This window comes from Oryza glaberrima, chromosome 10 (assembly GCF_000147395.1).
Source record: "Oryza glaberrima chromosome 10, OglaRS2, whole genome shotgun sequence".
Taxonomy (NCBI): domain Eukaryota; kingdom Viridiplantae; phylum Streptophyta; class Magnoliopsida; order Poales; family Poaceae; genus Oryza; species Oryza glaberrima.
Window position 1 is genome coordinate 16,307,661 of NC_068335.1, and position 25,377 is coordinate 16,333,037.

Below are 25,377 nucleotides of genomic sequence, written 5' to 3' on the forward strand. Positions count from 1 at the left end.
GCAGTTTGCTAGAGCCCAAGTCGGCTCTGTCTGGGTTGGTTTAGGCTCAATACTCAAGCCCAGCAGCGGACCACATTCCCAGATCTAAATCAGTGCATATAAAAGCCCATACAAAAAATTGGCCAACCGATGACCATGAAAATTAGGCGTCCCAAATTATGCCCATAATCGAAATTGGTATACACCTCTGAACAGGAGCAAATTTGCCCACCCTTAGAATTTAAACGATTTTGGGCCACCTCTGAACCGGATCAAATTTTCTTGTCACAAGCACGGCCAAATTACGGTTTCTTTCTAGCATTTGCTCAACTTTGTTTATCCATTAAACCATAGATTCGTTACCCTTTGACAGAGATTACAGAGAGGTTAGAGTTAATAACTTAAGTTAGTCTGAATAATCCCATTCCCCTTTGCAACAACTACATTGGCTAAACCTGCAATATTCCCATCCATGTGCTCATTACATGGTGGATATCATCTCACTGTAACACTGTTGCCTACTACTCCCTAAGTGTCAACTGTCAACACCTTTTGCTTCCTTTTTCTTCTCCCCTTTTTCCTAACCTTTCCAATTGAATCATAATGAAGCATCTTACAATCACAATGGGTGCAAGCATATGAGAGCAAAGAGTGCAAGAAACAATGAAGTCAATTGCAGTGTCAGGTCAGCTCGGCAGCTCCAATTGCCGCCGCTGCCATAGACCATCCCGAGATAACCATACCCCATCCCGCCGGCACCGGCGCCGCCACCGCCTCCGCCGCCGGTTCCAACTCCGGCGTAGTTGACGCCGGCGTACGCCGCCGCCTCGCCGTTGTCCCTGCCAGATCAAATCTCCAAAAACATTAGCAAACTATCTTATATTCTCTTCTCATGTACTACCATGAGAGAGCTAGTAGCTGCCAGTATGTCATTAGCAAAACTGGCACAAGTTGTAGCAAAAACTTTCAAGTGAAACTGTACTTAAGGTGAGATCTACTACTGCTGTCTGTCACAAGTGCATATGCACGCTGCAGAATAAGGAATTGGATGCCGAGGAACATGGGTCTTCTCCTGCAGAGTGATGGACAGAACGACAAAAAGTGCACGCCATTTTCTAATGGATCGTTGCAAATGGACCCTCAACGTTCTCTTCTTGCTTGGCTCCATCCGAAAAGGTCATCGCATTGCAATATGGTAGGGTCTCCAGTACAGGACACTGTTTGAGATCCAAAACGCCCAAAGAACACAGCTTCTCGCAGTACTAGAATAATTCAGCAACAACTATAATGCATTGGGCCAGTTTGTGTTTGTGTGTACTAGCTTCTTTTGAGCCTTTTTTTTCCCTTTTGGCTATCTTTTGCAGGATTCGGCGACAAAACGAAGGGGTCAGTGGCGAGCAAGTGGAGAAGAAGAAGGCAATGCATGGTGAGTGATTGCCCGCCTACCGTGATCCCTGGGTTATGCAATCGATGGATATAGCACGCATGTTGCTGAGCATGCGACGATCTTTTCGATCCCGGCTACTTTTGGCATCGAGCGAAGAGGAAAAAAGACCGGCCACCATCTGTGGATTCAGTTGATGGCTCATCGACATGACCGGCTACCAAAAGATAACACTGGTCCATTATTTTTTATTCATAATCCGGACATCCGGAGGCAGATTGACTGAAGAGAGTTTATGTGCCAACGTACTAGCATTGCAATGTATTCCCTCCTCGTCGTATAAAAAACAACCCTAATTTCCGTATTAGTTTATTTTTTAGAAACGAATGGAGTATTAAAGTCTAACGCAATGATGTACACTCTTCGTTCTTTAAAAAAAAATCAAATTCTAAAGATAAATCCGGTCATGCATTTGTCTAGATTTGTCTTTAAAAGTTGATTTTTTTTAGGACAAAGGGAGAAGGGAGTAAGTCATTCATGTAAAAATGTACTCCATCCGTCAAAAATAAACATATACTTATTACGAATACGATCTATCCAGATTCATACTAGGTCACATCGTTTTGTTTATTTTAGGATAGTTGGAAGGTTTTTGTAAGCTTGACATGAGTAGTCTGCTCTTGTCTTGCCATGGTTTCAGAGGAAAGAACGGGAGAACGAAAATGCAACGGCGGTAGTGCATTTGCCTGCCCGTGCTGCCCACTCCCCAAGTCTCGCGTTTCGCCCATCCCACACGAGCAGAGTCTAGTTCGCTGTCTAAAAAAGAATTCTAGCACTAGCAGTGTACCAGAATACAAGTACTGGGCCTACTGGTAGTACAAGACAAAGTTGCTTTATAAACTTTTATCCCGGTGTTTAATCAACCCGACTTTGTCAGTCAGCCGCTAGTGTTAGTGGTACGGCTCTCTATTGAGTGCTCAGCCTTGTAATAGTAATCATCTGTTAAGAATACTTTACTTTGGCCCTCCTAACCTGTCCTGCCTTTTACCAGCTAAGGGTCTATAAATTGAGGATTTGGCCAGGAAAATAATTGTAGGATTATCGCGGTAGGACGCCGACATGGTTAGCTCAGTTCCAGTCAGAGTGCTTGTACAAGTCCACCTGCATCGCCGGCCTGCATTTCTTATTGTACTGCCACGCTTGTTGCTAGCTAGCCAAACTGCTCTGCTCTCATGCTCTCAGGCCCGTTTGTTTCTGACTAAGATCATACTACTAGATTCTATCCTAATTTTCATTAGCACATTTTTTAAACTGTTAAATAATATATTACGTGCAAAAAAATTTTATATAGAAGTTGATCTAAACTAGTATCAAAATAAAGTTTGTTTTTAAGTTTATAATATCTACTCCATCTGTCCCAAAATATAAGGGATTTTGGATGGATGCGATATATTCTAGTACCATGTTGTCAAGATTCATGGTACTATAGTACGAGCCTGTTTGGCATAGCTCTTGGAGCTGGAGCTCAGCCAAACAGTTTTAGCTCTACTAGAACTGGGAGTGGAGTTGGATGGAGCTCTCACAAAATGAACTAGAGTTGTGGAGCTGGGTTTAGGCAGCTCCACAACTCCACTCCGGACCCAACTCCTGGAGCTAAATTTAGGAGTTGGAGCTGTATCAAACAGACCCTATGACTCATCCACCTAAAATCTATTATATTTTTGGATGGAGGGATTAAAAATCAATTAATGTGTGCTAATAACTCTCGTCTTACGTGCCCTTTCCTAATCTTCATGCTTCCAACGGGACCTCAATGTTACCGAATCGACGAGCTGTTCTACCGCAAATCCCTCTCTACCCATCCAGGTCGCGGCAATGGCGCCGACAACAACTCGACAAGCGGCGCCCCTCCGGCGACCGGAGGTGGCAGTTTAAAGGCGCCGCTGCCGCATTAAAAAAAGACGGCCCAACCCAAAAGAAAAAAAAAGGCCCCACCAGTCAGAGGGATCCGGCGGATATTTCACGCAGTGGGGCCCACACACCCACGCTGCTGCTACATGTCGGATTCATTCGACCGTGCAAAAGGAGAGCGGCGAGCCGGCGAGGCGATGACGATGCAATGTAGGAGGGATGGGTGGGTGCCGTACGTACCTGGGGCCGCCGAGGACGCCGGCGCCGGCGGTGAGCTGGTCGACGAGCGCCGACGACTTGGGGTCGGTGCTGGAGGCCTTGTCGTAGATGGCCTCGAGGCCCTCGCCGGAGGGGACGAAGAAGGCGCCGTTGACCATCATGTCCCCCTCCGTCCTCCAGTTCCACCCCGCCCACTGCCCCTCCTCCGTGTCCACCCGCTTCGTCACCTGCACATTTTTTGTCCCAGTGTGGGGCCCACATGTCAGCCTCACCGAATCTGGGGGGAGGGTGCATCTCATCTCATCGCATCGCATCGTGCGGTGCACGCGCCTGCCTCGGATGCTGCTATCACGAGGGCAAGGGGGAAAAACATTCACCCAAATTTTTGCTCTTTAAAGAAGAGGCGCTATTATGATGATGCTCCAAACATTCGCCCTAAAAGCGTGGCAATTCACATGACCATAGAGCGCTACTCACACCTTAAAAACAGGTCAAACGACTTGAGAAATTTTTCTAAATATGGTCAGATTGCTCTAAATTTCACACCCCACTTAAACCGGGAATTTTTCTAAATATGGTCAAATTGCTCTAAATTTCACACCCCACTTAAACCAGGAATTCATCCCAAATTGGGGCAGCAAACAGCTGACAAGTGACAACCTCAGCAATTTGAGCCAAAATGAGAAGCAAACGGAGGAAAACCAACTAAATAAAAGACATTTTTTTTTCCTTTCATAAGCAAACCAATGAACAGAACAAGAAATAACCACCCAATAAAATAAAATCATCCAAAAATGGGCATCAAACATCCGACAGCATCAGCAATTCGAGCCGAAATGAGAAACAAACAGACCAAAACCAATCCAACACACACACACACACAAAAAGATTTTTCTTTTTTCCTTCTGCTATCACATCTCACGACTCACAAGCAAAGCAACAACGAAGAGAGCAAGAAGCCAAGAACACGGCAAACAACAATGGCGTCGCTTGCTTACCTCCTTGGCGTTGGGATCGGCGGGGGCGATGTAGCGGTTGCCCTGGCTGTTGATGGTGGGGCTCGCGCTCCCTCCAATGGCGTACATCTCCCACGCCGTGTAGTCGTTGTTGACGATGTGGAAGTACCCCCTCCTGCACCGAGGCATCCGCTGCACGAGCTGGATCCCGAAGTGGTTGAACGCGATGGTCACCTGCATCGCCGAGTCCGGCAGGTACCCGTCGCTGTGCCCCAGCAGCATCACCTCGTTGTGGTGCGAGAAGTAGCTGTTCGACACGGTGATCGCCGTGGACCCCATGATGGCGTCGATGAGGCCGTCGGCGCAGCGCGACAGCGCGCAGTGGTCCACCCACACGTCGCGCGCCGAGTAGAGCGAGATGCCGTCGCCGTCGGAGCGGGTGCGCCACCCGTAGTGCGTCGGCGAGGCGCGCACGTTGGCGTTGCCGGCGGGGACGCAGTCGTGGACGTGGATGTTGTGGATGATGACGTTGGAGACGTACTGGAGCGTGATGCACGCGCCGCCGGCGCCGACGTGGACGTTGGCGCCGCGGCCGTCGATGGTCTTGTAGCTGTTCACGAGGAGCTCCTCGTTGAGGCGGATGGTCATGTCGCCGGCGAACACGATCCAGAGGGGGCCCTCCTGGATGGCGCCGTACCGGAGCGTCCCCGGCGCGGGGTTCACCGGGTCGCCGTCGGAGGGGTCGGTGACGACGTACACCGGCCCGCCCTTGCCGCCCATGGCGTTGCGGCCGAACCCGATGCCGCAGTCCGCCAGCCGCTGCCGGTCCTGCCTCCAGTCCGTCCCGGCGCACCGCCAGCAGTCGTCGATGGGGTTCCCCGTCAAACACCCTCCGCCGCCACCGCCGCCGCCGCTGGCGGCCTCCTGCATCCGCCGCCGCGACGTCGCCACCTTGCTGCCATTAGCCAAGAAACCTCAAGAAAAAGGGTTCCGAAAAAATCGCACCGGCATTGCGGGGGGTGCACGCTTACCTGTGGAAGTCGGCGACGACGGCGGCGGGGTCGGGGAGGGAGGAGTTGAGGGAGGCGGCGAGCGGCGGCGGGAGGAGGAGGAGGGTGGCGGCGACGAGGAGGAGGGTAATGCGGGTGGATTCATCCGGCCCGGCCATGGCGGCGGCTGGTTCTTGGGTGGATTTGGGAGTGGAGAACTGGAGATGCAGTGGATTTTTATAGCAATGCAGGAGAGTGTGGAGCACAGTGAGGGAGTGGAAAATGGTGGATTTGGAGAGAGAATCAGCAGCTGGGTGGTGAAGTTCTTGAGATTTGGAGCTTGGGATTGGGCAGCAATGGTGGGGAGGAAGGGGAGAACTCAATGGGGGAGGAGAGAGAGAGAGAGAGAGAGGAGGTGAAATGGAATCACCTGGGGGAGATGGCTTCCTTGCTTGTTGAAAGAGAGGGGGTTTGTTTGAGCCTTTGGAGGAGGGAGAATGGAGAATGTTTCATGGAGGGGAAGATTGGCACCAATGGAGTTTGTCAAATTGAGCACATGATGATGATTTGTTGTGTTCGTGTGTTAATGCTGATCTCAAGTCGGCATAGAAGCGCTCGCAAATCTTCTCTTATTGGTGCATGGAAGGTGAATTCAGTTGGCGAATACCAGGGAAGGACATAATATCAAATAATTAGAATGAGTGAGGCTTCGAATCTAAATCATATAGTCCATCACCTTGTGGAGCTAGCCGTAAGACCTCTAGCCGTTTATCAAAGGTGAATTCAGTTGCCCTTTTTTTTTAGGGCCCCTTTGAATCGCAGGGTAGAAAAAACGGAGGAATAGGAAAAACACATGATTCTGACAGGAATTGAAGTGTAAAACAGAGGATTGCAAAACACAGGAAAAACATAGGAATGGTCGTTTGATTAGAGCGCAGGAAAAACGCAGGAATCGGATAAGAGAGGTAGACTCAAAGGAAATTTTCCAAGAGGTTAGAGCTCTTGCTAAATTTCCTCCAAAATCTACATGCAATGTGCCATTCCATAGGAATTTCATAGGATTTGAAAAGCTTCAATCTTTTAAATCAAAGGAGCCCTTAAGGGAGAATTTAGGCTATTGTATGGAAGTGCTTAAAATACCGGTAGATCCACGACTCAATTTACATAAAGTAATGTTGACTTTTCTTCCTTGTTTTTCCAAGTAATAAACGCAAAACAACATCTTCTTCCCTCTGTATTTCCAAAGGTGCACCGCAAGTCCATTTCTTGCGTGGTTGAATTTCCGACCGTCCCCGTTTCAGATATCTAGCGCGAAGAAAAGCATACGTAGCATTTGGCACCACCGGGAAACAGAAGAAAAAGAAATTCCCCCATTACTAAACTATAAAACTTTTCTTGTCCCAAACTAAAAAACGAATTCCATCGCGAACCGCGAAGGCAGGCGCGCACGATCAGGAACCCTTTTCCCACCCTTCTCTTCTAGGCAACCGTGCGAAGTGGAGTACAGGAGTGTTTGTTTTTTCAGTTACCACGAACCCCGAAGACGACTTCTGCTGCTAGCCTGCTACTGCCGGTGTTGCTTTGTTCAGAGTTCAGACATGCATTGCTTTGGTTGGTCCTTGTTGTGTGGTCGACTGCTCGTGTGCATGCAATATGCAAGGGTGTAAAATTAGAGATTTGATTGAAATTGAAATGATGAGATGGAAAAGTTAGAAGTTTGTGTGTGGGTGTGTTTAGTTTACGCTAAAATTGGAAGTTTCGTTAAAATTGGAACGATGTGATGGAAAAGTTGAAAGTTTGTGTGTGTAGAAAAGTTTTTATGTGATGGAAAAGTTGGAAGTTTGAAGATAAAATTGGGAACTTACCTAATTAAGCCTAATTAATTGGGAACTGTGAGACGAATTTTTTAAGCCTAATTAATCCATCATTAGCAGATGTTTACTTTAGCACCACATTGTCAAATCATGGAGAAATTAGGCTTAAAAGATTCGTCTCATAAATTAATCGTAATCTGTGTAATTAGTTATTTTTTAGCCTATATTTAATACTCCATACTGATGTTCAAACGTTCAATATGATATAGTATAAAATTTTAGAGTAGGATTTAAACAGGGCCATAGTTTCATCTGACACGATATGGATTACTAAGGCCGAGTTTACTTCCAAAATTTTTCTTCAAACTTTCAACTTTTCTATCACATCAAAACTTCCTTACACACACAAACTTTTAACTTTTTCATCACATCGTTCCAATTTTAACGTGCACTAAATACACCTTAGGCATTAGGGAGCATGAACACAGGCAACCATTGTTGCTAGAGCATGTTTGCTGCTGTAATCATCCCACGGCGAGGATTACTGCAGCCGCAAGAAACCCCCTTCTCCGTTGTTGCAACTTGCAACTTGCAACGTCCGATTCTTCAGAAACACACACGCGCGCGCACACACACTCTCTCTCTTATCCACTCTTGGCCTCTTGCTATGCCCACACATTCCCCTCATCCACCGCCACCACCAACATCATCTTTTGCCTTCCGAAAAGAGGTCTCCGGTATTCGTTACATCCGGACCAGGAATCGGCGGCGCGTAAGCCACAAGTCGCTTTAATTTGCTGCCCATATCTCAAAATTCCAAAACCAAAAACTGGGAGAGAAGTTTCCCTCTGCGAGGCCGAAGAATGGCAACGTAATCTATCAACGTCGTCTTAACTTTTTGGGTTGTATCTTCATCTGGTGTTAAAGTTGGCAACTAATATGGCTTCTTTAAATTTCCGTGCAAAGGGAGCTTGATCTTTGAGTTGGAGCCGTGTCAGATGGAATGCTGGACATGTCACGCTTGTAGAACTTGACGGTGGCGGCGATGGCGACCGTTGGGTAAGTGAACCAGTTTTTCAGTTTCAGTGTGTGCTAGCAGAATGAACCAGTTTTTCAGTTTCAGTTTCAGTTTCGGTGTGTGCTAGCTAAAAAAAAATCAAACGACTTAGACCATGTTTAGTTATCAAAAACTTTTCACAAAAACATCACATCGAATCTTTAGATACATGTATAGAGCATTAAATATAGATAAAAAGAAAAACTAATTGGCACAGTTAGGGGGAAATCGCGAGACGAATCTTTTGAGCCTAATTTAGTTCATGATTAGCCATAAGTGCTACAGTAACCCAAATGTGCTAATGACGGATTAATTAGGCTCAAAAGATTCGTCTCGCGGTTTGCAAGTGAGTTATGAAATTAGTTTTTTTATTCGTGTCCGAAAACCTCTTCCGACATTCGGTCAAACATCCGATGTGACACCCAAAAATTTTTATTTCACCGACTAAACATGCTCTTATAATATGAAATAGATGTAGTACTTGTTTTGTCTGTTGAGTTTAAATCAAGTATTAAGGCTAATGAAGTCCATTTCAAAACTTCATAGCAAGTTTTATTAGCTTTCGCGCATTAACAGACGACGCCATGAGAGTGATATGTAGTATACTTTAATCCAACAACATTCAATCAAAAAATTAAAAAGAATATATGGACTTAAAGTAAGAAATGCCAAAAAAAATAAAAAAGGACTCAACAACGCCCACCGTGGGGCTCGAACCCACGACCACAAGGTTAAGAGCCTTGCGCTCTACCGACTGAGCTAGACGGGCTTTGCTGGTGCCCTGAAATTCACACTATATAGATTTAAACTGAATGAAAATGATCAGGCTTAACGCAAATCCACATATTTGGAGCAGTGATTGTTTAGCCTTTTCGTGCTTGCTTTGACCGCTGGAACATGCTCCAATTCTGGCACCAACCGAAGTGTCAAATGGTGACCGCGAGGTTTGCATTGGTCTATGGCAGAGCTTGAGCAGCACCTACAATCTACAGAATATATCCACTTCTCCAGCATGAAAACATTATAGCATCTCCAACAGATTTGCTATTTTGAGCTCTCCAAGTACTCATTTGGCCAGTCATCTAAAAAATTAGAGAGCCAAATTTGTCTTTTACTCCAACAGTCTCTCTATTCACACTCTCCAATTAAACACCGGGTCCCACGCATCAGTCTCTCAGTCCTCTTCCTTCCTCTCCTTCTCCCAACGCGACCTCAACACGAAGAAATCGGCAACGCAACCTCAACGCGGCGGCGGAGGACGGCGGCGGGCGCGTCGGACAACGCCGCGGAGGTCGGCGGCGGCCTCGGCAGCGGTCGACGGCGGAGGAGCCGTCCGCGCGGCGACGGCGCGGAGATCGGCGGCGGGCGCGTCGGGCGACGGCACGGAGTGCGGCGGCGGCCTCGGCAGGTGCGGCGGCGACCTCAGCAGGTTGTCTCAGTGGAGGGGCGGAGGTCGGTGGCGGCCTCAGCAGGTTGTCTCGGCGGAGGCGGCGGCGGCCTCGGCCGGCTGTCTCGGCGACGCCGGGAAGGTCGGCGGCAGGGGACGGCGGTGGTCGGCACCGGCGCTGGATCTGGGAGCTGAGAAAAAGCGATGCGGGAGGAAAGAAAAAATTGCGGATCGGACGAGAGGGAGAGAGAATAGAGGGGAAAGCGGTGCGGCCCACGATTGGCCAGGCCTTTTTGGCTGGCTATATTTGGCCAGTGCAAGGGGAACTTTGGCCAGCAGGATGGCTTGGCCAGCCGGTTAGCTAGTCTGTTGAACCACGAATTTGAGCCAAAATTGCTACAATTTAACTTAGAGAATGGGATAAGAAGGCTGTTGGAGATGCTCTTAGAAGCCTATATTCTTTTATCCACTTTCCCAACTTCACCACTCATTTTTCATGCATCTTATGATGTTCTTTTTATAAAACAAAATCTTTAGAAAAGTTGTTTTAAACTTATATTAATCTATTTTTCAAGTTTTTTAATTAATACTACCTCTGTTTCAGGTTATAAGACTTTCTAGCGTTGCCCACATTTATTGAGAAGTTAATGAATATAGGAACATATATATGTCTAGATTCATTAACATATATATGAATATGGACAATACTAAAAAGTCTTATAATATAAAACGGAGGAAGTATTTAACTAATCACAAACTAATGGATAGTATCGTTTTCTCTACCGGGGAGAGATTACGGCTGTGTTCGGGAGGCAAGGTTGACACGGAGAACGAAGCACACGATTTAGCGAGATTAATTAAGTATTAGCCTAAAAAACTTGAAAAATGGATTAATATGATTATTTTTAAAAACAACTTTCATATAGAAAACTTTTACAAAAAATGCACCGTTTGACAATTTGAAAAACATGCGCACGAAAAACGAGGGAAGCGAGTTAGGAAAGAGGGGAAAAGAGCACAGCCGTATACCTCTCCTTCCGAACAACTACTACTACTCTAGAATTTCTTGGTGACTGGTGTACACTGTATAGAGCCAAGGTCCCAGATTGAATGAAAAACATGCCATGCCCCACCCTCAACACAACAAAGAAAATGCAGACCATCTTGATTTCAGAGTTTCAGCGCGATTCCTAATTCGCGCGTACGCGCCCGCGACGCGCATTTTTGCCCACACGGTCCACGCAGCACCACAGAAGCTGGCGTCAGTTTCTCTTTTTTTTCTCTCTTTTTTTCCCGTGAAATTAGGCGCTAGTTTTGTTTTTGCGGTACTCGCTCCTTTTTTTTTCCTCTCCACACGCGCGCGTTTTGCGATATTTTATAAATTGAATATTTTACCTTCAATATCCATTGAGAGTTTTGAATTTGACTTGAAAGTTTCTTAAATTAAAGTTGAATGTTTTGAATTTTGAGATGAAAGTTTTCAAATTTAAATCGAGTATTTTGAATTTCGAGGTGATAGTTTTTAAATTTGAGTTAAAAGTTTTTCAAACGTGAGTTAAGTTTTCAAATCTTGACTTGATTTTTTTTAATTTTGAGTTGAAAGTTTTCAAATCCAAGTTGAAAGTTTTTCACGTCTGAGTTGAAAGTTTTTAAATCCAAATTGAAAGTTTTTAAATCCGAGTTGAAAGTTTTTAAATTTGAATTGAAAGTTTTTAAATCTAAGTTGAAAAGTTTTTAATCCGAGTTGAAAGTTTTCAAGTTTGAGTTGAAAGTTTTTAAATCTTAGCTTGAAGGTTTTCAAATTTAAGTTAAAAATTTCAAAAAATCTTGACTTAAAGTTTCAAACCCATGTTGAAAGTTTATTGCAGTTAACTCTCCATATATATTCTAATTTTTCACGTAAAAAAAACTAATCAGAGTAATTAACGCTAATTATGGTAATTAGTGGGATCCGATCTGCTAATCACACGGGGCGTGGGGAGGGGGCGCGCCGCGCGGCCGCGCTAGTTAAGCAGCCGGCACGCACGCGCCCATTAGGAACATCCGAGTTTCAGACCACGATGGCCATTTGTTTCGGGTACTAGACACACGGGACAGATTCCGAACCTGATTAATCCGCAGCCGTCGATTCCTCCTACGTGGCTCAATCCCATCCGTCCGACGGTGCCATCCAGCCCTCCGATTTGAACGTCACGCTCCTCCTCCCTCAAATACCCCCCGTCGCCTCCCGCAACTAGCCGTTACGCTTTCCCCTTCCTCCTTCCGCCTCCCACCCACCCAAACCCTAACCCCAAAAATCCCCCAATCTCTCTCGCCTGCTCGATCCCCCAATCCATGGAGGTCGCCGTCCCTGTCCCCCAGCAGGTCGCCAGCCTGGCGCTGCCGGTGGTGGCGGCGGAGGCGGAGGCGGCCGCCGCCGCCGCTGCTGCTCCGGGGAGGAGGGGGGCAGCGGGCGGCGTGAGCTCGATACCGAAGGGCGCTGGGGCTGCCGCGAGGAGGAAGACGCTGTGCGACATCACCAACCTGAGGCCGCGGCCGGCGGCGGCCGTGGAGCAGGACGGGGCGACGTGTGCCGCGGACGCGGGCGGAGTCGCGCAGGCGCAGCTTGTCAAGGCAAGATCGCCGATCCTGTGCTTGCCAGTTTGAAAATCTCGGGGTCGTTCGCTAACGGTGATGTTTTTTTTTTCGGAATTGTTTGTGGCATTTTTTCAGGAGAACTCGGAACTTGTGAGGCTCCTCGAGGAGAGGGAGTACGTCCCTGAAATCACTGATTTCTTGCATCATATTCACTTATTATGTTTTTGAGTGGATGGAGATTTTGATTATATGTGATCTTGTTTTGACTTGTTTTTGCTTGATTTCGTGCATACAGCAAGATCATAGAGTTGAGTGGGACAGAGTTGCAGAAGTTGCGGCTCGCTAACTGGCAGCTCGCGCAGGCAAATTCCCAGATGCTGGCAGTAAGTTTGCCCCTAATTTTTTTCTGATTCCTTCCACTATTCAGTTGTCGTTTGAAATCTGTACAGTTAGTTATTGTTTCACCCATCTTCTTGATGGAACTTGATTGTTGTCTCTTTTTGTTCTCCAGGAGCTCAACCTTGGGAGAGATAGGGTGAGTTCATGGCTCTCTGATCATTGTGAATCTTGGGAAGAGTTTTGGACTTTTGATTGTTGATGGCATTTTCAACACGCATCTGATTAGCCACCATCTTTCTTCTTTTGAAGCTAAAAAAGCTGCAACATCAACTCGCTTGCTCGAGAGCTGTTATCACAACAAAAACATCAGAATTGGAGGTATAGGAACTGATGCTAATGTCGTTCTTGCTCCACCTTCGTTTCATAAATTCCATGGAAAATGTTGATGCAATTTGCTGTTCTTATCCTCTTATTATTGCAGGAGGCCAAGAAGGCGGTGAAGCGCAATAGGAACCTGCCACTGCCAGAGAAGGCTCCTCCTGCAAGCGAAACGACGCAGCAGCAGCAGGGTTCTGATAGAGCGGCACAGATCAAGGATGGAGATGTCGTCAATCCAGAGCCCGCCGCGGCTTCAGACGCATCGCATGCGGCAAGCACCAAGAAACTCAGCAACGCCAGCAGGAAACGGATGCAAAGATCTCGATGTAACAATGGCCGCTAACCATTTTGCTTGCAATGACCTGTACTAATTCTCATCAGCATGGCTCACTGATTGATTGATCTATGCTTTCCAGCTCTAGGACCAGCTGCAACGACGAAACTAGCAGCGGCACCAAAGGAGAAGGAGAATGTGCAGAGAAGGTGGACGAAAATCTCTGGAGTGCCAAATGATTCAGCAAAGTAACAACTGATGAACTGAATTGACTGAAATCGCCTGTGTGTTTCTGCAGGAAGTCCATGAGAACACCGGTACCACAGCCGAGCGAGCATAGGGAGGACCTGTTCGAGATCGAGGACCTCCAGCTCGCGATCGGCGGCGGTGGCGGCGGCGGCGACAGCAAGGCCGGGACCAGTGACCCTCCTGAGCAAGCGGCGGTGGCGGTGGCGGCGGCTCAGTTCCCGCGGAGGTCGTCGCTGGGGAGGCCGACCAGGAGGGCCACGGAGAGGGTGGCCTCCTACAAGGAGATGCCTGTCAACATTAAGCTCAGGAGGTCCTAGCCTAGCATCCTCTCCTAAGGCCAGAATGTCTGATAGTCTGATAGAGCTGCGTGCTGCAATGATTCTTTGCAGTTTAGTTAGTTAGTGTAGCATGTCATTTTGTTTGTTGGAATGGTTGTTGGATTGAATTCTTGATGTACCATGTGTGTATTCTGAGCTGTGACACATTTATTTACGGTTAAGAGGGGGTGCTGTGTGTGAAGAATTGCTCGGGATCTGACCAATTTGGAAATGAAATTATGATTAAGATGCATCTGCACTTCTGCAGCATGTTCTTCTGCCTGATTAACGTTGCATAAGTGAAGAAGATACTTGTGCTACACTTTGCATAGGTGAAGAAGATACTTATTCTCCCATTCAGATTCAGGCACCGAGCATGTTGCACAAGCAGATAGCTAGGCGAGACGTATTTAATGTATTTGACATCTTTAATTGGTTGTCACAACTTGGAGAAGTGGCAAGAATCGCAACGGAGTCGGATCATCACCAAGTTCAAGCTGAACCATCGTTCTGAACTTTATAGTTGGCAGCTGCAAAGTGTTCTTTCACCAAAGCAAGAGCTTTTCCCCTGTGAGATATTTGATTCTTCACTGACTTGGGCATCTCAGCGTAGCTGTAATACACGTGTGTCAGTATTTGAATCAAGAGGGGTGCACAGAAGGTAGTACAAGCTATCATGAAACTCACGTTTTATCAAAACCATCTGGTTGGAATACTGGGTCCCATCCAAAATCAGCAGGTCCTCTAGCAGGCACAATCTTTCCCTGTACAATTAGAATTACACAGTTCAACAACCAAACCGTCTAATTTTAATGTAATCTATGTTTTGTATTTTTTGTAACAAATGTCTAAAAGGATGGTACCACATCCTGCAGAATTATATTGCGTCAGTGTGACAGAATAGGAGTATATAGAGCTTATCTGTCTGTACCAAAATAAATGCACTGGAGTTCATCCAAAGTTCCAGGGAAAGAATGATGCATGGAAGTATATGCTACATTAACAATGCATATGGAAAGATATCTGACAAGAGTAACAAAAGAATCTAGTCTCCTTGGTGATGCTAATATTTTGCATGGTACAAAAAAATGTGATATCAAACAGTGTTTAATATAATGATAGCTCTCAACTAAAATGCAGCAACACTTCAAACTATAAACATGGCTGAACATAATACATCAATATTTGTTGGTTTTGACAGAAGAATTATTATTCAACAACTAATAAGCAGAACTTCTCTAAAAACTTCACAAGAAAAAAAATGGAATAAACAGAAAATTGATGTCTTACTGCTGTTTTCCCAACGAATGTCATTGGTTCTTCTCCTGGTCCAAGAGCAAGAGAAAAGATGCACATAGCAAAAGCAGATTTATCTTCATAGGCTAGCAACAAATTGTTCAAACCTATGATGTGAAAATAGTAAACATGAACTTACTTAGTAAATCTCTGTGAAAAAAGTACCATATTATAAAATGAAACAAGCAGATAGAAAAAAGGATGGTTTATATCAATGACCTTCATGCCCAGTTTTCTCAAGGAACCATTTTCTGTTCATCGTGTGTCGAGAAGCATCCAGAATTGCAAATTAAGAAAAAAGAGGTTAGCAATGACATCGAGGACCAAGATGTGATTAGATATCTGGCAAACAGTCTCTTGATGAGTCATTGAAGTGAAGTATGTTTTTGTGTCTAAAAGTCCAAATAACTCGGTGACAAGAAAATAGGTTCAACTTACACCTCGACAGGAAAAGCACTTACATGTAGGGCCCTGCATCAAAAGGGTAAATTATGTCAAATTGTGCATTCTATTTTGATTTAACAAGTGAAGATGAAGAAGAGTGTAAATCAATCACCTGGTAAGCCTTTGAGTGCATTGAAGCATAGGCAGGTGTCCTCAACAAGTACAGGCCCATTCACCTAATGTGAAGTACACAGTGCATATTTCACACAGAGTCATTAATTTTGTTGATTGGGTTTATGCAATAGCATTAGCATTTAAAAACATGAAGTACCTGGGATGCAGCCATTCGTGCTTTCTCTTTAGATATGTCCTCCGGCTCACCTTGCAATTCAGGGACTGCAAGATTTAACAGAATTATAAACACAAATTCAAAACATATAATACCGTAATAGAGAAAAAACTAGGAACATGACATTATTAACAAGAACATCAGTCTTCAGTTGGAACAGTTTGATATTTCGGAAACTAAAATTGGAAGTTCCATAGGGTTATAGTATAAAGTAGGAGTCCATCAACACCAACGTGATCCAGAACTATAATTGGGAACATCTTACTCTATGAAAATCTAATGCCGGTTCTCCTATGATCCTATCGCTGTTCTGCTCCAATTCTGGTACTAGGCCACCATGAATTTTACAAACCAATATTCATACTTCCCGAAGTTCTTAACCAGTACTAATCCAATTATCCCACACTTCAAAGGAAAAAAAAAAAAAAAACTTTAGGCTGTGCGATGAGCACAAATCAACATTCAACCTTTTACCTACTCACAAATCACAATTCAACCTAACTCCCGTTGAGAACAAAAATTGAATCAGATCGAAATCCCACAATCTCCAGTCTAATCTACGAACCACATGCTCACTGCTATCCTAGGAGGCTCCAGTTCAGTAGACCACCACCGTATCACGCGGCGGCGCCACAACTGGGCTGCTAGCCAGCCTGCTACTCTACTACCCTACCGTCAGCCGAGCAGATTCACACGGGACTGGAGACAAAAGCGAGAACCGAGAAGCGGAGACGGGGAGGCTCACGGTCGAGCTTGAGGGACTGGAAGGGGATGGAGGAGCCGAGGATGGCGCGGACTTCCTCCAGCTTCTTGGCGTTGCCCGTCACGAAGGTCACCGCCTTGGGCAGCGCCCGCGCCGCCGCCGCCGCCGCCCCGGACATGCTTGCTGCGCTCCGGTGTTGGCCGCTGCTTCCGCCGGGAGGAACGGTGATGCGGCGGACCGGAGGAAGAGATTGATTAGCCCAGCAAAATATAGTACTCCCTCCATATTTACTTTTTAACAAATATTTCATATTTTGTCTTATTAAAAAAATTTATGTAATTATAATTTATTTTATTGTGATTTGATTTATCATCAAACGTTCTTTAAGCATGACATAAGTATTTTTATATTTGCATAAAAATTTTGAATAAGACGAGTGGTCAAAGTCAAACGTTGATTAAAAAGTTAACGCCGTCATACATTAAAATACGGAGGGAGTAGTAGCTTTAGGCCTGTTTTAGGCAGATGACTTTGGCCGTGTAGAACTCGACCATGATTTGCTCCTGAGGTAAATTTTACACGAAGACATGGTGGCTTTGGTTGATTTATTAGCTTCTACTCGCTCCGTCCCAAAAAAACAACATCGCACTAAGATATGAGTATAACAAATCTGGACAACGTTGAGGTTGGCTTTTTTTTATAGAGGGAGTATGGTAAAAGTCAGATCATCAGAAAAGATACTCTTAGAATATTTGTTACTAGATACCTTGTATGTGTATTAAAATATGGGTCTGTCTATATATACTGTTTGATTGAAAATACCCCTAAAAATCTTGCAAATTGTAGACCTTTCAATTTGTTTTTAAGATTCATGCTAGGCAAACTAACCACAAAACCCCTTCCTTTTCATCCTTCTCCTCCCAACATCCCTTCACGCTGCTGCCCTCTCACCAACGCTCGATCCGTGCCACTTCCGCCCCACGCAGCACTGCCTAACCTCGTCGCCTGGCTGTAAGGGATAACGCCATCGGCGAGGTCTCCCGTCCTATCGTCTTCCGGGTCTCTAGCAGCTCTCTTCCGCCCGATCCACCATCACCAGTCGCCGCCTCCTAACCAAATGCTTGTTTTGTTCCAGCTACCAATGTTGGCCTACCAGACTACCACCCTCCTCCATCCCCCGCGGCTTCAAAGCTATCGCCGGTGTCTTGCCTACTCATGCCCACCACCTACCGCCACCCCACTAAGCCCGACGATCATCCCTCTCCTCCTCCCACCCTATCCTAAACCAGGACCCTAAACCCTAACATCATTGCCTTCATCGGGGTCACCAGGGCTAGAGAAGAAGAGAAGAAGGTACCACCAGAGTTGGAGGAGAATAGCTAGGGTCGCTGGAGTACGAATCGTGAAGCAAATCTCAACATTAGTAATATGCATGATTTTGACAAAAAAAATCTATCATCAACTATTTAGCCATTTTGTTAAAATATTCATTCTTAGTTGAATAGAAGATAGAAACAATATAAAATGTTGAAAATGTTTAAAACGCATCTAACCATGGTTGCCACATTTTTTCCCTCCCTTCTCTTGTCCCCTTTCTATGTTGCCCCCAGGGGTAGAGATAGAGTATCTTATGGGGTGCCCAGAAACTCAGTCAAGAAAATTTTTTAGCTATACTTTACCTATCACCTATGTCAGTTTAAACTCGATGTAAGTAAAGTAAATTAAGCAAGTGACACCCCTCTATATTTCGTTCTAGCTCCGCCCCCTGTAAACACCAATGTGGTGGCTGCTGCAGAAGCAACGTGGCGAGGACAACGGTCACATGCCGCTCGATATCATCGACGCACGCCCTATGGCACGAGGGTATCGAGCAATCTACATTTGACGGGGAATTTCCGCACACAAAAGGAAGAAAATATGAACATGATTAGACACTTGCTGATCATCTCTGAGAAAATTCTCGGCTATTGCTCAGACATTTTTCCAACGACATGAATACCCACGACCGTGCATCAGGTCATTGCTAACCATTATTATCACAAGGACGACGATGTACAGAGTTTTGCTGCATTCATTATGAATACGGATCTCTCGGACGACCAATATAATTACGACACTAGCAATAATCATAATCGAAAGCTGGTCAAGTCACCTTCGTGGTGGTAGCCCTTCCATGTGTTGGGAACGTACGTCCACGATTAAGGCTTTGTTCGCCCCAGCCAGATCCTAACCCAAAAACAGAATAGTTCATTAGTACGTGATTAATTAAGTATTAGCTATTTATTAAAAGAAATGGATTAATTTAATTTTTTTAAGCAACTTCCGTACATAAACTTTTTGCAAAAAAAAAAAAAGAAAACACACCATTTAGCCATTTGAAAGCGTGCACGCGGAAAACGAGGGAGAGGGGTTGGGAACTAAGGGTGCCGAACACACCCTAATTAACGACATACTGTAGTATCCATCTTTGGTGTCGATGTTGGCGGCAAAGGTGCTAGTAGTGACCTAGGTGATGAAAAAAGACGCGGATATTAGGGAATGACCTAATATCTCTACGTAGGTTATATAAGATTCAATTCAATCTAACAAGCGGACTGGACTACCTTCGGCTACTACAAGATATTTAGAAACCAAAGAAGCTGAGCCTACTTTACGCATTTAAGGCAGCAGCAGATGAGGAAGAAATGGGCGATGATTACCTAATATCAAATAATAATTAGAAGGGATGAGACTACGAACTCAGGTCGTTTAGTCCACCAGCTTATGGAGCTAGCCGGAAGACTCCTGAGTGGTTTTCGACTTAAGTGATGCACACGTTGTTGTGTTGCAAGGACATCGATCAAGGGCGAGGAGAGGACAAACATTTGTTGGTCAGGACTCGGGACTTTTACTCTGGAAAATCCCCATGTTCTCGCATAAAAGTTTTTTATGTGACATATATACCAACATTATTTTCAAGCATCAAATATATTAATAATTTTTATATGTTTCAGTGAGTCAAAATATGAAGGTTAAGAAATTAGTAGAACGTTATGTATGTGAGAACAAGGTTGAGTTATGTGACATGACAAATACACACCATCATCAGTTAGTACTAGAACGTAGCAATTGATTTGTTATCGGATCTAATGTTTTATTCTCTATCAGCCTCGTAACTTATTTTTATGGGCTTAGTCAATCTGGTCTACTACTTGCAATTTACCATTGCTTCTCCTGAAGTTCCTTCTCCTCCTCGTTTTCCTTTTTTCGAGGAATGAAGTCCCTCCTTGCTGCTCATTCCACAGTTTTCCTATGGAGTGGGATGCCATCATCAGCTTTGGGTCTATTTTTTTAAAAGGGAACTTGGAGAAGTTTTTTCAGCAAAATTATAAACAGTTATTTTTTAAGATTATAAGAAGCTTAGTCGTAAAATCCAAAAATAAACTATAAATCAGAAACTATACAACTTCTCTAATTTTTTCAGAATCTGGTAACCAACCATATTACCCAAATAGCCACTTCGTTCCTCACCGTAACAAAATTCCACCAATCCAGACGCTTCTCATCGTTAGAGCAAGTTTAATAGTATAGCCAACTAGGAGCTCCAATTCATATATAGCCAATCTAATAGCTCATTCATACAATAGTTACATACTACACTATTAATATCTGGTCCCACCTATCATACACATAATATATCTTAGAGTCCGTGCTACAGCTGGCTACAAATTTCTAGCCCGCTGCTCTTCTCTCTCCTCATTTATCTTCTTACAATATGTTTACAGCTGGCTTATAACCTACTATTGCCCTGCTACCAAGCCAGGCCAAAACGCCAAAACCCCACGCCAACCACCGACCCCACCGTCCACCCACGCGTCCGCGTCCCGCACGCCAATCACACGCACGGAGAAGAGAGTCCATTTTTTTTCTAAAACCCCGTGTGTCCCGCGTGCGGGCGGTCTGATTGCCGAGCCGACCCGGCAAACGAACAGCCCGACGCCCCCGACGACCAAAACCTCCTCGCGCGATCTCGCCTCGCGTCCTCCGTCCGTCCTCGTCAAGTCGTCACGGTCCTCACGGCTTTTTCACATCTCACATCTCGCCCTCGCATCGCAGCTCCCAGCTCCAACTCAAGTGGGCTCCTCCTTCCCCCACAACTCCACGGAAAAAACCTCGCAGTACACGGCCACCCACCACCTAACTCCCTTCCTTCATCTCCCTAGAAATATTCCCGCATCAGCATCCCGCATCCCGCCTGGTTTGTGATTCGCCGAACAGCTTTGCCGGGAGAAAGCGAGGAAGGAAGGAAGGAGAGGAGGGAGCCATGGAGAAGGCGATCAACAGGCAGAGGGTGCTTCTCGCCCACCTGGAGCCCGCCGCGAGCCCCGCCGCCGCCGCGCCGGCCATCACCGTGAGTCCACCTACCGCCGCGTTCCGCCCTGGGGGTTGTCCAGATCTGCGCGGCGTGCTGATGTTTTTGATTGTTGGTTTTGGTTTGGTTGGTGCAGGCGAGCGCGTGCGCCGCGGGGGACAGCGCCGCGTACCACCGCGGGGCGTGCTTCGCAGACGACGTCGTCATCGTCGCGTAAGTGAGATGTGTTTCCTTCCCCCCGCGGCGGTTCTGCCCTTTGGCCATGCCAATGGCCTGGATTTTATAGCTTCTGATTATAGATAATTTATTTAGATCGGTGAAATTGATTCAAGATGGATGGCTGTTTTTGTGTTGACCGTGTTCTTCTCCCGGTCGATGGTTGTCGGGTCAAATTTAGTTATCAGCTTATTACGAATTAAACCTGGACGAAAATAGTAAAGGCCTTTCGAAAAATATCTGGACGAAGAAAAAAACGGAATTGCTATATTTGTGTCGCTACAATTTTGTTCATTTTATTGTCAGATCTCAGACCATCCATTGCTGCTTTGAGATTTGCCTGTTGCAGTTTATCTTCAAAATTCATGCTAGTATTCACTTTCACTTGGAGATTAAACTATTATCACTCATGGATAAATTACTCATACTAATTACATCGTACTTATAATATAATTACATATGTAATTTTGAGACTTACATTGTAGATACACTAAAATTACATATGTAATTTAGGAACTTACAATGTAAATACATGCCGACTATTTTTTGGTGAAAAATATGGCGTCATAAATATAGCTACCCCCCCCCCCCCCCCCCCGCGGCAAAAAAAAAAAGCTATGAAAGTTATGAATAAAATTGGGCTACTTGTTTCTGCTAATATTTTGAAGACCGCATGTTGAATAAGGAGAATGATATATAAACATGAAAGTTTTAGCATTGCCAACATAGGGGAAAAGGGTGTCATAGTCTGATAGCCGTTGTGTCATATGGTCTGGATTATATAGGATAGTTAGCTGCCGTAAGACAACTCGTGTTGGCCTAGTTTTCTTTTTCTCGATGTAATTTCATTGCTAAATAAAATACCCATTATCTAAAAACATATGAAAAAGAGAGCGAAAAAAGCTGTGAAAAACACATGTGATTGTTGCTTGGTTTACCGTTAGATTCAGTGGCAAGTGATTTTTTTTTCTTATTTGATTATCATAAGTCATAAATAGAAGTGAATCATGGGTCTTTTGTGTGTTCAGTGCCTATAGGACAGCAATTTGCAAGTCCAAGAGAGGTGGTTTCAAGGATACTCCCGCAGAGGACCTCTTGGTTCCAGTATTCAAGGTTTGTATTTGTTATCATATACTCATTTTCTCCCAACTTGACAATTAGCGAACTGGTTGCTTCTGTCTCGACCTTTGGTCTCATTCTCATATATTTTGCCTCCCAACTACAGGCTTTGATAGATAAAACGAAGTTGAACCCAAGTGAAGTTGGTGATATTGTTGTTGGTACTGTTTTAGCTCCTGGGTCCCAAAGGGCAATTGAATGCAGAATGGCTGCATTTTATGCTGGATTCCCTGGTAAGAGTCATAATAAACATTATCATGTTTGCCATTAATATTGGACTGTCATCATTCTCAACTTGATTAATTTGTTTTGTATGCACCAGATACCGTTCCTCTTATGACTGTAAACAGGCAATGTTCGTCTGGGCTTCAAGCAGTTGCAAATGTTGCTTCTAACATTAAAGCAGGACTTTATGACATTGGTATGATCCGCTGGTGGTTAATCTTAAGAAGTCCTTTTTGTGAGGAGAAGTTTGAAAAAAAAATTCATGGTGAACTGACTTTTGTTATTTATTCAAGGTATTGCTGCTGGCCTAGAGTCCATGACAGTGAACCAAGTTCGCCTTGATGGGCAAGTGAACCCCAAAGTATGTGAAACATGATGGTCAATGCAGCAAGATAATCTTTGGATGCACGTGTAAAGATATTTGAGCTTGATTTTTTTTTGGCTGAAATCTCCCGCTATTTTAGGTTGAGCTGTTTTCTCAAGCACGCGATTGCCTTCTCCCAATGGGCCTCACGTCCGAGAATGTTGCAAAACGATTTGGCATAACACGAATGGAGCAAGACCAGGCTGCTGTAGGTTGCCTTATCAATTCTTTCTTTGGACATGTGTATTGATACACAGTGAAGTGTTGCACAATATGATTCTTTCCCTTATTATTTTCATATATTGATGTTTAGGTTGAGTCACACAGGAAGGCTGCGGCTGCAGCTGCTTCTGGTAAATTCAAGGAAGAAATTGTTCCAGTTCACACGAAGGTAATTTAGCAGCTTGGTTATCTTCCTAAAATAACTGTCTGAACTCTTTAATATTATTGTTACATGATAGTCTTCTGTTTACTGTGTTATCCTGACATGATCATTGTGTTGTGAAGATTGTGGATCCAAAAACTGGTGAGGAAAAGGAGATAGTGGTCTCGGCAGATGATGGAATCCGACCAGGCACTTCATTGGCAGTCCTGTCAAAACTCAAACCAGCATTCTCTAAAGATGGCACCACTACTGCTGGTAACGTGTAATGAATGTTTGTTAGGCACAACTGTTGATTAGTTGTATTCACCTCTAAAGATTAGTGTTTGTTTTAACCCATAGGAAACGCTAGCCAAGTAAGCGATGGTGCTGGAGCAGTCTTACTAATGAGACGTGGCATTGCTATGCAAAAGGGTCTTCCAATAGTTGGCGTCTTCAGGTATTAGTATTTCTCTATGACTCTATATATCATATCTTGGGTCACAACTCACATCTATAGGCATTGTTTTCAGCCTAATTAAAAAAGTACCAAAGAACATTAATTTTAAGTTTTTAACAAGGTGGTTCAATCTTCCCTTCTTAGTCATGAAAGCAAATAGGCATATGGTACAACTAACTGTCGCAAAACTTTGTTAAGAAACTCAGCATGAGCTGAATGTGGAAATGTAGGAGCTTTGCAGCAGTTGGAGTTGATCCAGCTGTAATGGGTGTTGGTCCTGCTGTTGCCATCCCTGCGGCAGTGAAAGCTGCTGGTCTTCAAATAGATGATGTTGACCTTTTCGAGATTAATGAGGTATACTTTCATCCATTCATCGAGTTTCTCCACTAGACAACAGATCTGCCTTGTAATATTTATTTGCTCTTGTACACAGGCCTTTGCATCACAGTACGTATACTGCTGCAAGAAGTTGGGACTTGATCCTGCAAAAGTTAACGTTAACGGAGGTGCAATGGCTCTTGGGCATCCATTGGGTGCTACAGGTATTTTCTTGCTGCTATCCTTGATACTTATCGTATAGCCAAACTGTTATTTTAGTATCAGTAATCTATAATTAAGCAAATGTGCCAATTGCAATGATATTTCTCATGTTTCCTCTTGGCAGGTGCACGGTCTGTCAGTACCCTTCTCAACGAAATGAAGCGACGGGGCAAAGACTGTCGATTTGGTGTGATTTCCATGTGCATAGGTACATAACTATATTCCATTGGCCTGCATGAAAATTCAAAATAATTCTTTCAGCTGGGAGTAACTTGACAAGAACTTCTGGTGAACAGGTTCTGGCATGGGGGCTGCTGCTGTCTTTGAGCGTGGGGATGCAGTGGATGAGCTCACTAATGCTCGGTGCATCCCGACCCATAACCGGCTTTCGAAGGACGCCATGTAACTAGAACTATATATATATGTCATAAAAATTGTGCAACTGCCACTATTGTTTGAAATATCAACACAAGAGTAGGGAATAAAACGCTTGTGTATCTGTAATCTCATCCAGCTCTGAACTTGGCTAGTTGGAGAATCCTTGTTAATTAGGAAATTCATGCATAATAACTCAAAAGTTGTCCCTTGTCAGCCTGTTCATCTGATTACCTTTTGCTTTCGAAAGTTATCAGATGATTGTCTATTTGTATCAGAAAATGTTGTGAAGCCTGATGCATATGACGCGGGATTCCGGTGAAAGGATAGACCAACTTGTCTAAAAAGAAATTGGCACCTTGGTTTTTTTACTTTCCCCTGTTCAAATTTATGCGTAAAATGAAGGGGGGATTTTCTCCGGGACAAAACATCTTTGTTGCTAGTTCGATGCCTAAGCCCATGCTTCTCTTCAAGTAGAGAATGGGAAAACTTCATGTTCCATAGACCGTGAAAATATCATGGGCTGTTTGCCTGTTTGGACGCGTTGCCATAAAAGTGTGGCTAACGAATTATTGGCCAGACACTTTTCTGGTGAGATGTGGCAAAAAAATGAATAGCACAAACTTAAAGTTACGCAGGGATTGTTTTTGTTTGGTTACATACAACACTTTGTTACGCTAAATGTCAGGCATATTTATGTAGCAAATCATGCCGTCTAATGCCGTCTAAAACTCTGTCCTTAAAATAAAAAGTAAACTCTAGCTACGAATCTGGACACGTATATGTTCGGGTTCATAGCTAAGA

At 44.6% G+C, this 25,377-nt stretch overlaps 4 protein-coding genes and 1 non-coding gene across 7 annotated transcripts; 2 read left to right on the plus strand and 3 right to left on the minus strand.

Moving 5' to 3' along the window:
* Positions 1 to 18: 18 nt before the first annotated feature.
* LOC127752420 (probable pectate lyase 12) lies at positions 19 to 6,066 on the minus strand. 3 transcript variants are annotated; one of them, XM_052277762.1, is made up of 4 exons: positions 5,481 to 6,066; positions 4,492 to 5,404; positions 3,515 to 3,720; positions 19 to 818 (listed from the first exon to the last, which is right to left on the minus strand). In XM_052277762.1, the coding sequence occupies exons 1-4, from the start codon at positions 5,615 to 5,617 to the stop codon at positions 599 to 601; spliced, it is 1,476 nt and encodes a 491-aa protein (XP_052133722.1). In that variant the 5' UTR covers positions 5,618 to 6,066; the 3' UTR covers positions 19 to 598. The 3 variants fall into 3 exon arrangements, with proteins under 3 accessions (XP_052133722.1, XP_052133723.1, XP_052133724.1); XM_052277763.1 differs by having other exon boundaries at positions 4,492 to 5,400; positions 5,481 to 5,599; XM_052277764.1 differs by having other exon boundaries at positions 4,492 to 5,373; positions 5,481 to 5,598.
* A 2,939-nt stretch (positions 6,067 to 9,005) lies between these two features.
* Positions 9,006 to 9,078, minus strand: TRNAK-CUU (transfer RNA lysine (anticodon CUU)). The gene has a single exon. It is a non-coding gene; the product is annotated as a tRNA-Lys (tRNA).
* A 2,869-nt stretch (positions 9,079 to 11,947) lies between these two features.
* LOC127753533 (shugoshin-1-like) lies at positions 11,948 to 14,083 on the plus strand. Its single transcript, XM_052279018.1, has 8 exons — positions 11,948 to 12,309; positions 12,409 to 12,446; positions 12,569 to 12,656; positions 12,785 to 12,808; positions 12,922 to 12,990; positions 13,094 to 13,316; positions 13,407 to 13,473; positions 13,563 to 14,083. The coding sequence occupies exons 1-8, from the start codon at positions 12,031 to 12,033 to the stop codon at positions 13,828 to 13,830; spliced, it is 1,056 nt and encodes a 351-aa protein (XP_052134978.1). The 5' UTR covers positions 11,948 to 12,030; the 3' UTR covers positions 13,831 to 14,083.
* A 76-nt stretch (positions 14,084 to 14,159) lies between these two features.
* LOC127753535 (inosine triphosphate pyrophosphatase) lies at positions 14,160 to 16,814 on the minus strand. Its single transcript, XM_052279019.1, has 8 exons — positions 16,605 to 16,814; positions 15,842 to 15,906; positions 15,683 to 15,746; positions 15,588 to 15,597; positions 15,346 to 15,377; positions 15,121 to 15,233; positions 14,518 to 14,594; positions 14,160 to 14,443 (listed from the first exon to the last, which is right to left on the minus strand). The coding sequence occupies exons 1-8, from the start codon at positions 16,738 to 16,740 to the stop codon at positions 14,323 to 14,325; spliced, it is 618 nt and encodes a 205-aa protein (XP_052134979.1). The 5' UTR covers positions 16,741 to 16,814; the 3' UTR covers positions 14,160 to 14,322.
* Positions 16,815 to 20,585: 3,771 nt separating this feature from the next.
* LOC127752854 (3-ketoacyl-CoA thiolase 2, peroxisomal-like) lies at positions 20,586 to 24,784 on the plus strand. Its single transcript, XM_052278288.1, has 14 exons — positions 20,586 to 20,952; positions 21,050 to 21,126; positions 22,158 to 22,242; positions 22,355 to 22,481; positions 22,571 to 22,669; positions 22,767 to 22,834; positions 22,938 to 23,045; positions 23,151 to 23,228; positions 23,345 to 23,477; positions 23,562 to 23,658; positions 23,889 to 24,012; positions 24,092 to 24,200; positions 24,323 to 24,406; positions 24,495 to 24,784. The coding sequence occupies exons 1-14, from the start codon at positions 20,866 to 20,868 to the stop codon at positions 24,602 to 24,604; spliced, it is 1,386 nt and encodes a 461-aa protein (XP_052134248.1). The 5' UTR covers positions 20,586 to 20,865; the 3' UTR covers positions 24,605 to 24,784.
* Positions 24,785 to 25,377: the final 593 nt, after the last annotated feature.

What these genes read in the sequence shown, in the direction of transcription:
- LOC127752420 (XM_052277762.1), bottom strand. Translation starts at nt 5,617, where the DNA reads ATGGCCGGGCCGGATGAATCCACCCGCATTACCCTCCTCCTCGTCGCC. An exon ending in GTCGTCGCCGACTTCCACAG is followed by an intron (nt 5,405 to 5,480) that starts GTAAGCGTGCAC and finishes GGCTAATGGCAG; the next exon opens with CAAGGTGGCGACGTCGCGGC. An exon ending in GGCGTCCTCGGCGGCCCCAG is followed by an intron (nt 819 to 3,514) that starts GTACGTACGGCA and finishes TTGATCTGGCAG; the next exon opens with GGACAACGGCGAGGCGGCGG.
- LOC127752854 (XM_052278288.1), top strand. Translation starts at nt 20,866, where the DNA reads ATGGAGAAGGCGATCAACAGGCAGAGGGTGCTTCTCGCCCACCTGGAG. An exon ending in TCTTGGTTCCAGTATTCAAG is followed by an intron (nt 22,243 to 22,354) that starts GTTTGTATTTGT and finishes TCCCAACTACAG; the next exon opens with GCTTTGATAGATAAAACGAA. An exon ending in TGTGATTTCCATGTGCATAG is followed by an intron (nt 24,407 to 24,494) that starts GTACATAACTAT and finishes TCTGGTGAACAG; the next exon opens with GTTCTGGCATGGGGGCTGCT.
- LOC127753533 (XM_052279018.1), top strand. Translation starts at nt 12,031, where the DNA reads ATGGAGGTCGCCGTCCCTGTCCCCCAGCAGGTCGCCAGCCTGGCGCTG. An exon ending in CAAATTCCCAGATGCTGGCA is followed by an intron (nt 12,657 to 12,784) that starts GTAAGTTTGCCC and finishes TTTGTTCTCCAG; the next exon opens with GAGCTCAACCTTGGGAGAGA. An exon ending in TCAACCTTGGGAGAGATAGG is followed by an intron (nt 12,809 to 12,921) that starts GTGAGTTCATGG and finishes CTTCTTTTGAAG; the next exon opens with CTAAAAAAGCTGCAACATCA.
- LOC127753535 (XM_052279019.1), bottom strand. Translation starts at nt 16,740, where the DNA reads ATGTCCGGGGCGGCGGCGGCGGCGGCGCGGGCGCTGCCCAAGGCGGTG. An exon ending in CACGAATGGCTGCATCCCAG is followed by an intron (nt 15,747 to 15,841) that starts GTACTTCATGTT and finishes ACTTCACATTAG; the next exon opens with GTGAATGGGCCTGTACTTGT. An exon ending in CCAGATGGTTTTGATAAAAC is followed by an intron (nt 14,444 to 14,517) that starts GTGAGTTTCATG and finishes CGTGTATTACAG; the next exon opens with CTACGCTGAGATGCCCAAGT.